We start from the raw sequence: 14,056 nt of genomic DNA, 5'->3' as shown, positions 1-14,056 counted from the left end.
CAAAGTGGCGTTAAAATAAATCACTTTCAGAAGCTTATATGCTGTATTAAAAGGTATCTATCACTACCCAAATAATTCACTTATATGGAATAATGTGAGTAGAATCTGGTGGAACTATACGTGTAATCACTGACGTGTCTAGTGAATAGGTACGGGGTAGGTGAGGCCAAAAACGCAACTGGAAAGTGCATTTACCTTCTCTACTTAATTAAATACTTTATTATTTGTATATTGAGGTTTCAATATGGGGTTTCACCTTTAGCGTGCTCATCCGAGACCCGGACCCGTATTCCCTGTAAAGTTGATTAAGGCTGCTTTGTGACAACACCTGTTGAAATACGTTATATACAAATACACCTGAATTTGAATTCATTCACAGTTTCTTATTATTAGTACTAGTCGCTGCAGCTGTTCTTCGCACGTGCGTATCATATCGTTTTGTAAAGCCACTTTTCGTTAATCTCGTCCTTGCATGTTACGTGACTGAATCACACGTCCTCGCATCCGCCTACCGCTCGCTCCCGCGCGCATAAAGACAGGCTTTTTTGAACGTGCCGGAGACTTCCCTTGCACCCCACGCAAGACGACGAAAACCCGCATTAGCTCATACGCGCGCCGCTGCCGCCAGGCACCCCTGCAGTTAACTTTCGTCCGCGCGCTCGTTCGTAGACTTTTCCTTTATTGTCTCCGAATAGATGGAGACAGACGACATGGTAGAGAAAACACAGCTAGTGCAGTTATTCTTATGGTCTTGCAGCCCATAGCGTGATGAAGGCCACTGTATTTACGTCGTTAAGTTGTCGTTAATTATCAGAGTACGAAGATGCATCGGTTTTGTGTGTGGAATAGCGTTTTGTTAGACCCACGGATGCTTTCCATCCACTGAACCTCGAAATCCGCCACGCGGTGACGATGCCCCCGGTGAGTGGGGTGGAGTAGCGGTCAGATTGCGGGACTGATGAGGATGAGGATCGCGCGGCGGCTCCAGAAGAAAGGAGCGCACATGCTGCGGTGTCTCTGCGCGGAGCGAGCCAAACCGAGCACAAGCACGAGCGGTGAGACATCTTACGTGCTTTCCTCTCCTTCTAGCGCGGAACGTCTCTCTGGTCGACTGTGTCCGTCTATGAACGCGCTCACGTTCGATAACAAAAGACATTGTATTTGTGTCGGAGTCAGATTGTTGTCCGTGTTGCCCGAAGGAAACCCTTAAATGGGCCAAAAGCGCCAATTTCACACCAAGCTCTAGACATTACACACACACACACACACACACACACACACGGAGATATACAGATGTTTAGGGTTGTAGGCTACATGAGTTTTGTGGTGTGTGTGTAATAAAGATGAGAACTTAAGATGTGTGCCATAGGTAAGAAAGCGTAATAAGGACATATAGTACAAATATTTCTTGAGATGTTTGTGCTCCATATGATGAGAGAGAATCTGAGATCACTAGACTCTCTGAGAGCTACTCTCTGAATTACGTCACTGAGACAAATCTTGACACCGGCGTCATGTCTTCAGCACCATGGACAGCGCACGCGGTATTCTCAAAGCGGACTTAAACGGTTAGCGTTTCTCTGTTATACATAAGGGAGTTATGTGTAGGCTGTTGTGAGTGGTGTGGGTGTGTGCGTGTCTCGTAAGAGATGTTTATCTGTGAGAGAGATCTGTTGTAGTGGCAGAATTCTTTATTTATTTATTTATTGATTTCAGATTTCCACATTCCCCCTACGCAAAGTGTGAAATGAGAGAGTGAAGACAAAATGAGTATGGTGTCAGGGAAGACCCATCACGCTGCAAATGAAAATACACAATACACAAAGCATACTCATAACAATTCAATCGCATCCATTACATTTTACAAATGCGATGCAAATTCGTGAAGGCTATAAAACTTTGGAAAACACTTTATTCAAAATTAAAACAAGTACGTTATCTTTCTGAAACGTGGTGCAACTTCAGAAACGTGGCAAGTCCAGTGACAGCAGAAGTGGGCCACAACACAACAGAAGTATTGTTTCACGGCATAACTATAGGACCAAAATTACAATTCGCAACCTATGCCTAATGATTCACAAAGTCTTTGGTGTGCGTGCGTGCGTGCGTGTGCGTGCGTGCGTGTTCCATTTTGTGCACCATTTCCAGCTTTAGCTGTTCTCTCTCCTCTCCTGTGCAGGAATAATAGCAACTCATCAATAGTGAATGAAACACTAATGTTGTGGTGTGTGTCTGTATGTGCCTGTACATGTGTATCTGAAAGTGTTTCTGCACGTGCATGTGTGTGTGTGTGCATTAGTTTGTGAATTTTCATGACAGAAATGTTAAATCTTAGAAAAATCATAGAAAGGAAAAAAAACTAGAAAAAGAGGAATTACCTACGTTGGCAGGACCAGGAAAATTTGACAGGGTAAATTGTTTGGTACAAAAGCAATCTTCCATTTTTAAGTGTAAGTGCAGAAGCTTATTTTGGGTTATGGTTATTGCTAGGAGTAGAAAAAAATAATCTAGCTGTAGTTAAATACATAAGTATAGTCATGCCCTAAAAATTTCACAAAAGTGTATGTGTGTGCGCGCGTTTGTGTATGTCCATGTGTGTCTGCAGGGATCAGTCAAAGACACAAATATGCAAGTTACTTTTGAGTATGTTCCATTAATGTTTTATACCTTTACTGTGAAATAAAGACCTACAAAAGAACAAAACGTTCTAGATACTATATCCACTCAGTAGATCATGCCAGCTATAGTCAACTAAAATATGCTTACTTGTTTAACTGCTTGAACAATAGACTGTAAATCTGGAGAAAAACAGTGCTTAATCTTGCACTTCCTTCTCTGTGCCAGAGTGCCCACTCTGTCTGCCTGGTGCTTTGCTTTCTGCTTTTCCATTTTCCATTTACCAGCTAAGGTTCTGCTAACTTGGGTTAAGTACGGCGTATGGTGCCGAGGCAGTATCTGTCAGCTGGAGCTGACCTCCACAGCCATAGTCGCGTTCCCAAGGCTGCTCCCACAGGAGCTGTAGAAAAAGGCTCACTGGGCAGCTGTAGTTCCTTCATGTCACACCTCTGCATTTATTTTATTTGCTGGAAAAAGATTGTTTGAAATCTTAATTCCCTTCATGTCTGGTGAGTGATATCCAGTCTAATGTCTACTTATCATTACTCCCTTAAACACGAGGGTTGGCTGCGGACGGACACGAAATGAAAAGGTTTGACCTGACTTTAGCTTTCCTCACGCTTGGTGTTTTGAATGTTTTCAGTCAGTTATGGTTTTGGCGGCAGGCACCAGCATGTGCTCTGAGCACCATAGCACGTTTGACACTATAAGCCACAGACCACTCCTAATAATGTTCCTGCTGTAAAATTTAAGGACCATTCAGCTCCTGGGAAATAAGGTTGATTCCAGAATCTAAGGCATGGAAGCTGTGTGAGGGAGACATGTGAGTAATCACTGAGTATACCTTTAACATGAGAGTAATATCCAAGTCTGCCTTTAAGACGAGAATAATCTCTGAGTGTGCCTTTAAAATGAGAGGAATTACTGAGTATACTTTTAATACGAAGGAAATCTCTGAGTATGCCTTTAATTTGAGAGTGTGTGCTTGACTATGCATGGCGAGTTATAAACAGGCTTTCAGTTACATCGGGCTGTGGCGGCACTGTTGAACTGCCACTTGCTGGAAATGATTTGCAATGTACTGGAACTCATTAGGAATCATAATATAGTTGATGTCTTAAGTCCATTCTCAACGTTTACCTCACTCATGTTTGCATGTCATATTTCCATATTTTCCACAATATTGGAAATTCGTATAGAATAATGTAGAGCTCCAGAGATTTTGAGAGAGATGTTGCCTGAAATGTCATTCAGTGTATGTGTGTTTGTCTGGGTGTGTGTGTGTGTGTGTGTGTGTGTGGAGGGGGGGTATAAAGAGTCAAATGGAGAAATGTACTGCTTCTGTGATGCTTTCTAATGTTTGTGCATTTTAAAGAGGTTTCATTGATAACATTTTGCAGGACCAGACTCACACTCCACCCACAACCTAAAGCTCTCACTTACAGAAACATAGACTAGCTCTGCGCTTTTTGTTCCTGTGGAAATGTGTTTTCAGTAGGCCTACTCTTACCTCCTATTTGTACTCTCAAACATGCAGTTCTTAGCTTTCTCCATTAGATGGCACTGCAGGGCTATTACACACATTCCTTCTCTTGGTTTTGTGCTATGACTGAATAAAATTCATGTTCCTTTTGTGAGCGCACGCACACACACACACACACACACACACACACACACACACACACACACACAAGCTTAATCCCACGCAGACGCAGACCAAATGCGTTATTACATATCTTCTAGAATCATGTCAGGCAGAAACAATTCCCACCCATTTTGCTTCCATCCTGGTTCAGTTTCAGCTGCACCATTCAGCACTGCTTAAACAGCTCACACACACACACACACACACACACGTGCATGCACGCGCACACACACACACACACACACACACACACACGCGCACGCGTGTGCGCACACACATATACACACGCGTGCGCACACACACACACACACATGCACAGACACACACACATCCAGATTTAGGGTCTTGATTTAGTGGTCTTGATCTCTAGAGGTTTTTAAAGACCACATAAACATGGCCTTGGCCTTGGAGTCTTGGTCTGAGTCTCATTACTCAGAGTCTTGGTCTGATGGTCTGAATCTTACTACTCAAAATTATGGACTCTCTCATTACTCAGACTTGTGATCTAAGTCTCACTACTCAGAGCTGTGGTCTGAGTTTACTTTTATGGTCCTGAAGATCGCAGTTTCTTTGCAGCACGCTGAATGTGATAATGATTTTGTTCCACATCCAGTGTGTGCCATAGAAGGATCCCTCATTCCTTTATGTTCTCATATGAAAGCAGGTGACAGTCCATAAGTTATAGCCTAACACCACAAAACTTCGAAAACTTCCACAATTTCCAGTTGTTCCATGAATGTTTATATGGTGGATAATCACAGCTAACCAGCTAATTTACAGCTATTACTAAATTTACAGCTATTTACAAAAATAATAATCTAATACCATTAATACCATCGCAAACTTAAGAGACAATAGTATCTGAAACGTATTGTGTTTATTTGAATAATTGTCATTATTTAAGTTGTGTAGCTTTCTTACTAATAGTATTCTTGATATAGCTATTGGTATATTATAACCTGTAACACCAATTGTAGAATAATACTTCATGTCTCTTACAAAGTCTCAAAGGCTTTTACTGTAGTCCATGTTAAAGGTGTGGGGGGAACATGAACAAGAAAAAGAATGGGTGTCTAAACCAAAAGACTAAAGATACAAAGAAACTATGATACGCAGAGGATAAACAACATGGAATGAACAGGACAAATAAACTAGGCAATGTGAACAGAATTAGTAAATGACTGCATACAAACAATACTTAGCAAAGAATGAGACAAAAAACAAGAGTATATAAAACAAAAGAACATAGAAAAATAAACACAAGAAACGGTCTCAATTATTTCTTATACGCAAGGGCACATCTGATGAGCCAGAGTAGTCTGACCTCAGTAGTCTGACCTCAGTTTCTGAATTGAATTCTGCTGCTCTTACTCTGGAAATGAAGGAGGTAGTCACTGCCAAATTCACTCTTGAAACTCTTAAAATGTATATTGTCTAAGTATGGAAGGAAAATTGTATTGTTTTTCTTAGAATTTGTTAAATAAATTTCCACAGGAGCAAACTTTTAAATGAAGCTTTTTAAATGGATGAGCATTAAAAAGACACAAAGTTGACATTTTCTCCATTTCATGTGTTGCTGCCTACAATATAGACAGTCTGATGCTGGTATGGCTGGCCTCTGTCTTAGCCTGGGTCTCACACTCGTACGCATGCACATGTGTGTGCGCCCACACACACACACACACACACACACACACACACACGCATACACACACACACACACACCTACCTTGCTGTGGCATATTGGCAGATCTGATTAATTTACACCAAAGAATCCAGGGCATGGACAAACCTCGATCTTGTGTGTGTGTGTGTGTGTGTGTGTGTGTGTGTGTGTGTGTGTGTGTGTATGTGAATGTGTGTGAATTTCAGATCGATTTCCAAATTGCACAATCAGGGATCAGAATAATGACTGTCAAAACTGCCACACCACTGGCTGCCAAAATTGATTTCATTCATGAATGCACCAATGAGAGCAGTGGCATGCTGTACCAGGCACTAAATACCGAGGGAAGGTGGAGTAAAACACACACAAACTCATCCAAAGTCAGAGCAGTGCTGAGATGGTGTTATAGAACATGTTGGGGCAGATGACTGAGGGTCAAAGAAATGTGATATCATGGGCTGAGCTCCTTATAGCGCTGAGTCTATGCCTTCTTGTCACCTTCATCATCTTCGTCTTCATTCCCCCTTAGCTTGTCCTGTGCCACTGCGGGCTCTTAGGGAGGTGTGCGTGTGTATGTATGTGTGTGTAAAGCTACACCATGATGGGAATCCTACTAATGTATGATAATGACATTGAGTTAATGACCTGTTCTGGGTCTCAGTGACTTATAGAGCTCAAGTGAGTGCATGTGTGCAAGAGATCGACACAGTGGGAGAGAGGGTGTGAATGAGTCATTACAGTGCTGAACAGACATCCTTGCATGTCTTTCTGACAGTGACAGCAGCATATTATGGTCTTTTAGCCGCAGAGAAGATCAGACAACCCGCACCCCTTGCGCCCGAAACCACTCTCAAGGCCGCAGCCTGCTAATGTCTGATCTGCTTCCTGTTGCTGTGTGCCTGCTTCTGAAGGTGTAAACACGCATGCATGTGTGTGTGTCATTGTGTGAATGTAGGCATGTGTGCACGTGTAGACGTGTGTGTGTGAGCTACAGATTACAGATTTGCCTCACCCTGTGATAAAAGAACCTGTATGCTGTGATAAGAAACTAAAGGATGTATTTGGGTCACAGTGATTGGCCTCTTTATTGAAGGGTGCAGAAATGTTGTAGCGTGTAGCATGTTGTGCTACAGAACCTCTGCTAGTGTATGCACTCTGAGCGGGTCCCTGAGCTCTGCCTATCCCAGCATCCCTAACTACACCCCGCCCTCCATGGACGATCACTCCACCTACCCAGCTAACAGCGCTCGCTGTTCTCAAACCACCATTCCTCACAGGCACTCTTCCTGCAAGGCGCTCACACGAGAGGATGGCCTTCTCAGATCTTTGTAGGTCCAAAGCATGTGACTAATTTCATCACCCCAACACGTGCATAGAGCCATAGGAGCTGATCCATGATCTAATTCAGAGGGTGCTACCTTGCTCCTGGGGATCTTCCGTCCACCAGAGTTTAGCATCGACCGTGGTTTTATCCCTACCTCTGGCATTGACACACTCCTGGTTGATGAGCTGAGTCAGGTGTGTAAGACCCAGTAGAACCAAAGTCTTCAGAAAAGTCCCCCACAACCCTGATCTCATATAGTTTAATATAAATATTAATGTCAGTAGACACCACAGAGTCCCACTCTACATAAATTTGGCAAGTACATAATCATTAGTGACCTGCCCTGGTGACCGAGGAGCCTGTTTTGCGCACACGCACACACACACACTGTCCCTTACTTCATTCTCACCGTTCTGTTTCTCAGTCAGCCTACCTCCGTGAGCTTTTCGTCTGCACTGCAAACACAGAGCATTACGTGGACAGAAAAGCCTGGACCTAAACCGTGCTTGGTGCGCGTGGTTTTCCCGTTCGACTTCATCGGCTCTGAAATCTACTGCCGCTGTCCGTCAGCGAAAGGAGGACCCGTCCGTTATAGAACAACATGTTGATTCCCTCACGGAAATATTAGCGTTCGGACTTCGCGTGCGCCTGGATCAAATGCTCTTTCTGTGCTCTTACAGAAGTCCGAGCAGTCGTCCATTGGACGTTGGTGAATTTGCAGTCCCGTTTGTACCAAGTCGGACGGTTGTGAGGCGCGGTGTACTGACTTGGATACCAAGCCGTTGTTGCACTGTGATATATCAGCGAACTCGTATTATGCACGTTTAATGAGCCATTTTTAGCGCGGTGGCCTGGAATCACCGTTTTAGAAGCACAGAGATATGAGGCGAGAGCTACAAACCTTCGAATTTTACGTGAGTGAGCTAATTGTTCAATTCAATAACCTTAGGCGCACTTGATGGTAAGAATAGTGTACTAAAATAGCTTAGGCTGCATTACTTGATTCAAGGTGGCACACTGCGCAGAGAGAAGTGCGCTCCTTACCTCCCCGAGCCCCATGCGCCCTCACGGCGGTAACCGGGAGCCGTTGTGTCCCGCGTCTCTCCATCACGTTACGTCCCGCTAACGACCGCCTGCACCGCGCCGCTCTGTGTAACTCCTGCAGTCTGCGCGGGAGATGGCCGCGGCTATCGCCAGCTCTCTCATCCGTCAAAAACGACAGGCGCGCGAATCCAACAGCGACCGGGTAGCTACCTCCAAACCCCGCTGCAGCCCGACTAAGGACCCGCATTCGCTGTGCGAGAGGCACTTCCTCGGGGTTTTCAGCAAAGTTCGCTTTTGCAGTGGGAAGAAACGGCCCGTGCGACGGAAACCAGGTCAGTTAATTTACCGTAAGAGGCTTGAAATAAACACTCACGTTGAAAGGCTTCTTCACGGGTATAGAACGGCACCGTTAGATAACGGTGGTTGTGTATATTAGCAACCGATGAAAACACTTTTATTAAATTAACGGATGTGTGTATTGAGAACAGTTAAGGAAGCATGTGTCTAATAACGGACTGCAATGCAGCAGGCCGAGAAACAATACACTTTCACAGACAGACTGGTGGATTTCATCACAAATTTCTGTAAAGTGATAATGTCCGTTACGCACCTTTATGCACCGTTACACGGCAACGTAAGGGTACGTCTTTACACTGCATCTTTACACAATGCAAACGTACACTATACTAGGTTTGGCAACCTCTTCACTGATCTGATTTTGATGAATGCTGAACTATTTTTCGATGTCCAAGAAACTAAACTATATTACTGCACAAAAACCCTAAACCGTTATTGTTTGTTTGATTTGTTTTTTTGTTTTTTTTAACTAAAATGTTTGTACTGCACATACTTTCAGTAACAAGAATACAGTGTCAGGCATGTGAAGTCTCACTTTCACTTAGCACACCTGGCACTCCCGCGGGGTTCATTGCCATAAGCGCCATAAGCCGTAACGTTTACTCAGAAACGTCACCAACATCACTTCCAGGCAGCTTTGACAGAACCTGCGTGTGTTTAATGACTAGAGAATGTGAGGAGAATGTCAGGTCTATGTACAGGTTATACATCTGAATCAAATGCTTAATACCAAGTTGATCAAACAGATTCTTTTAGGCTGTATTGGTGGTTAGGGGATGCTTTTAAAACTTGTTCTTTCTTAGTCATCTCTGCTGTTCCAAAGCTCATTTTTAATCAGGAATAGTGGGGAGGTGGAGAATTGACAGTGATCAGACCTCTTGGTTGATGTGTTGAATTTGCACTGCGTGGTGAACCGCGTGGCCAAGATCAACCAGCACACAGTTAAATAGTTTTCATGGAAGTCCTCTGTCAGATTTAAGAGGCCAGGCTTATTCAACAGAACATTTCTGGCGAGACTTCGGATACGTGGTGTAGAAGAGCTTGCCGGATTGGGTTGGGTCCCTGAAGTGTTTCTGCAGTGTTTCTACAGTAAGCGCCTCAGATAACTGCAGACAGGAAGGCCATGCTGGATGACCAGAAAAAAAGCAGGTGCCATTGTTGCCAGAGTTCCTGCTCGGGTCTAATCTGTTCACACCATGCCAAGAGCTCTTCTCAGTGGTTTCAACATAAAGTTTTGGCTTTGAGCTTATTTGAGCTGCGAGGGACAGTGTGCTGCATGCAGCCTGTTGAAGTGTGCAACAGCCCCTCTTCTTACCTGATTATGCGCCACAAGCAGATACGATCTGTTTTTCGTGCCGTTTCTTTATTTTTTGTATGCAGAACTTCAAAGCTGTGAATCCATATTTGTTATTCTAGAACTGTTGAAGATGTGTAGAAACATAAGGATTTGTAACAGGGCTACAGGTTTGCATTCTACAACTTCATACTGCAACTTTCCTACAACGCGTGTGTGCGTGCGCGCGTGTGTGTGTGTGTGTGTGTTGCAGAGCCGCAGCTGAAGGGGATAGTTACAAGGCTGTTCAGTGAGCAGGGATTCTACCTGCAGATGACACCAGATGGAACCATCAATGGGACCAAGGATGAGAACAGCGATTACAGTGAGAGCACACACACACACACACACACACACACACACACACACACACACACACACTGTTATCTCTATCTCTCTCTTTCTCTGTCTTTTTGTGTCCTGTGGTTTGTTTCTTATGAATTCTCATCACCTTTTTTCCATTTCTTTCCCCATTGTGGGGTGTGTGTGTGTGTGTGTGTGTGTGTGTGTGTGTGTGTGTGTGACAAACTGACAATATTATTGGAGAGCTGGAACTATGACAGTGTACATTCTACCAGATTGCCAGAACCTGAGGTCAGATGGAGCCTGACCTTTACTCTGATGCTGAACACGACCCCTGAGGCTCTTCTGGGTCCGAGCAGAGCAGAGCCAGAAGGGGGCGCTGTTCACAGTCTCCAGGTGACTGGTGTAAGGGACTGCTTTCATCTCCAACATACTGAGAGGAAGGCCGGCATGAACACACTCGGAGAGACACACACTCCTACCACGTTCTGTGCTGTGTTCCTTTTCCCCTCCTTCCTGTCGCTGGCGTTCCCTCTCGTCGTCTCCCTGGATCAGGGATCTGAACACGGCCACTCATGGAAGCATGCCCAGGAAATTGTTGGATCGTCTCGCTTTTGTCTCTCATGTCTCTGAACAGAGCAGCGCGGCTCACATTAGCGCAGGCACCGAGCACGGCCCTGCCGATTCGGGGCCGCTGCCTCTGATAAGGCTGTTGTTGAAGAGCTGCAGCATTACAGGGCTTTGTTTCGCTCCGTACAACTGTGTGCTACAGCAGGGAGCTGGACCAAGTTTCTATCTCCCTCTGCCTGCGAGGGGGAGGAGAGGAGAGTGATGAAGACCGAGAAAGCTCAGTTTTAGCTTCAGGGCTTTCTCACGTTGCACTTCATTGTTTTATTTTTGTTTTTTTTATCGGACTACAATCGGGTAAACTTGTTTTGTCTGAAGCGAGAAGAAATATCGACAACCGAGGCACCTCCAGCACAATGCTATTCCTTTCTGGGCTAATTCCAAGAAAATGAAACTCCACCACAGAACAGTCCCCCAGAATGAAACAGCTCCAGGGAGATTTATGGTTCCAGAGCATCATAGTGTCAAGGAGCATCTTAGTATTGCAAAGCACAGAAAGAGAGCGTGTTTCAGAGAGGGACAGAGCTTCACGGAATAACCCCACAGAAAAAGTTAGTTACAGAGAGGGACAGAGCTTCACGGTATAACAGGCAGAGAAAGAGCTAGAGTTACAGAGAGGGACAGAGCTTCACGGTATAACAGGCAGAGAAAGAGCTAGAGTTACAGAGAGGGACAGAGCTTCACGGTATAACAGGCAGAGAAAGAGCTAGAGTTACAGAGGGGGACAGAGCTTCACGGTATAACAGGCAGAGAAAGAGCTAGAGTTACAGAGGGGGACAGAGCTTCACGGTATAACAGGCAGAGAAAGAGCTAGAGTTACAGAGGGGGACAGAGCTTCACGGTATAACAGGCAGAGAAAGAGCTAGAGTTACAGAGAGGGACAGAGCTTCACGGTATAACAGGCAGAGAAAGAGCTAGAGTTACAGAGGGGGACAGAGCTTCACGGTATAACAGGCAGAGAAAGAGCTAGAGTTACAGAGAGGGACAGAGCTTCACGGTATAACAGACAGAGAAAGAGCTAGAGTTACAGAGGGGGACAGAGCTTCACGGTATAACAGACAGAGAAAGAGCTAGAGCTACAGAGGGGGACAGAGCTTCACGGTATAACAGGCAGAGAAAGAGCTAGAGTTACAGAGGGGGACAGAGCTTCACGGTATAACAGACAGAGAAAGAGCTAGAGCTACAGAGGGGGACAGAGCTTCACGGTATAACAGGCAGAGAAAGAGCTAGAGCTACAGAGGGGGACAGAGCTTCACGGTATAACAGACAGAGAAAGAGCTAGAGTTACAGAGGGGGACAGAGCTTCACGGTATAACAGGCAGAGAAAGAGCTAGAGCTACAGAGGGGGACAGAGCTTCACGGTATAACAGGCAGAGAAAGAGCTAGAGCTACAGAGGGGGACAGAGCTTCACGGTATTACAGGCAGAGAAAGAGCTAGAGTTACACCAAGTATGACAGATCCACAGAGTATAGAGGTATAGAGAGCATTACAGGACTTCACACCTGATATTAACATCCATCCCATGTGACCCAATCAAAAATGGACAGCCAAGATGAATAGCCAGTGGACATTACATTTACATGGATGCTCCCAGAACTTCCCAGAGATGTGACAGAACTACAGAGCAGTGGCGGAGCTGCAAAGAGTTAAGAGACAGGTTTACAGGTGTGTGTGCGCTACAGGTGTGTGTGCGCTACAGGTGTGTGTGCGCTACAGGTGTGTGTGCTGCAGGTGTACAAATAGAGTATTGGTTGAAAAAAGCTCATTATGGCAAAGTCCCCATATTCCTCACTATGTTACTAATGTCTGTGTTCCACACACACACACACACACACACACACACACACACACACACGCATGTGCGCGCACACACACAGTTCCTCATCTGGCATGTATACTATATGCCCTGTGAACAGTGCTCTTATTGGCTCTACTCAAACCCACTCATGTACACTCATCTACATCCTCCACTCCCTCACTGTTCCATCCTCCATACTCCTCCGTTGCTCTATCGTTATCTCTCTCTCTCTTCTTTCTTCTTTTTCTAATATTTTTTATTTTTTTTGCTGTTATACACTATTTGTGGGGTGACCTGCATTGTTCCTGATTTTCCATCGTGACTGAACCAGCGCGCTGAGTTTGTGTCTGATCTCTCTCTCTCCCTCTCTCTCTCTCTCTCTCTCCCCTGCGCTGCAGCTCTCTTTAACCTGATCCCAGTGGGCTTGCGGGTGGTGGCCATTCAGGCAGTGAAAGCTGGACTGTACGTGGCCATGAACGCTGAGGGCTTCCTCTACACATCAGTAAGATCACCAGCCTCTCTCCCACGTGTGTGTGCGGATGTGCCTGCGTGAGTGTGCGAATACACGTGACCTTTTGTGACTTGTACCATTTCACTTCACAGGCCCAAAGTATTTTATGCTGTCTCTTACTACTTTGCCTGTTTTCCCTAAAGCTGTTAATAAGCCATCCAGGTTAAGCGTCGGTAATACAATATCAGTACTTTTCAGTGCTGGACTAAACCCAGTAAGCATATACATGCGATATTGTGTGGATGTGTGTTGTGTGCACACACATCATGTCTTTTCAAGCCGCACACATTTTTTTTGCTACTTTTCTCCAGACATGAGCGGTATGTGTCCTGCTGACCAAATGTCTGCTTTTTGGTTTTGTTCAGCAATAAAGGAATTTGTGTATGTGTCTGATGTGTGGTTCAGAAAGGGCAGCACGGTGTCACGGAATGACACTTGTCTGTGCCGGAGTGGTCCCAGCTGGGGAGCCCTGGGTAGGTGTGTGTTGCTGGTCCAGGGAGCAGAGTGTAAAGTGTTTAGGTGGGCTTTATATCGTCAGGCTTAGGGGGCTTGTACCCTCTTGTTGGGCTTGTTGTTGAGGTTGAGGGTTTGGCTCACACATCTCTGCTTTATGTGCACAACTTTAACCCCTTCAACTCCAGGCTTATTGTTTATTACCCTAAAAGCATATTATTCAGTAGCATCTGTGAATTATTCAGTAACTGCACTGAATCTACTATGAAATTCATATTTTTGGATGTTGTCATAATATATGTGTAACGCAGAGGCTGTACGGAGGATGCGGGGACGAATAGCGTGGAACACCAAGACATGTTTTTGACATTCAGACCG

General features: G+C 45.0%; 1 protein-coding gene across 6 annotated transcripts in view; it reads left to right on the top strand.

Annotated features, from left to right (window-relative positions):
* The window catches only part of fgf12b (fibroblast growth factor 12b), a 35,942-nt gene that overhangs the window by 15,844 nt on the left and 6,042 nt on the right, over positions 1–14,056 (top strand). For 3 of the 6 annotated variants that reach the window (XM_027027798.2, XM_027027797.2, XM_027027800.2), the window contains 2 exons: positions 10,200–10,310; positions 13,113–13,216. In XM_027027798.2, the coding sequence (XP_026883599.1) occupies positions 10,200–10,310; positions 13,113–13,216 (215 nt within the window). Of the gene's footprint in view, positions 1–684; positions 1,056–8,428; positions 8,628–10,199; positions 10,311–11,547; positions 12,582–13,112; positions 13,217–14,056 lie in introns of those variants that run through there. The other 3 variants (XM_027027796.2, XM_027027795.2, XM_035534290.1) reach the window with 3 other exon arrangements.

Source organism: Electrophorus electricus, chromosome 15, assembly GCF_013358815.1.
Source record: "Electrophorus electricus isolate fEleEle1 chromosome 15, fEleEle1.pri, whole genome shotgun sequence".
Lineage (NCBI taxonomy): Eukaryota > Metazoa > Chordata > Actinopteri > Gymnotiformes > Gymnotidae > Electrophorus > Electrophorus electricus.
This window is presented reverse-complemented; position numbering and strand designations above follow the sequence as displayed.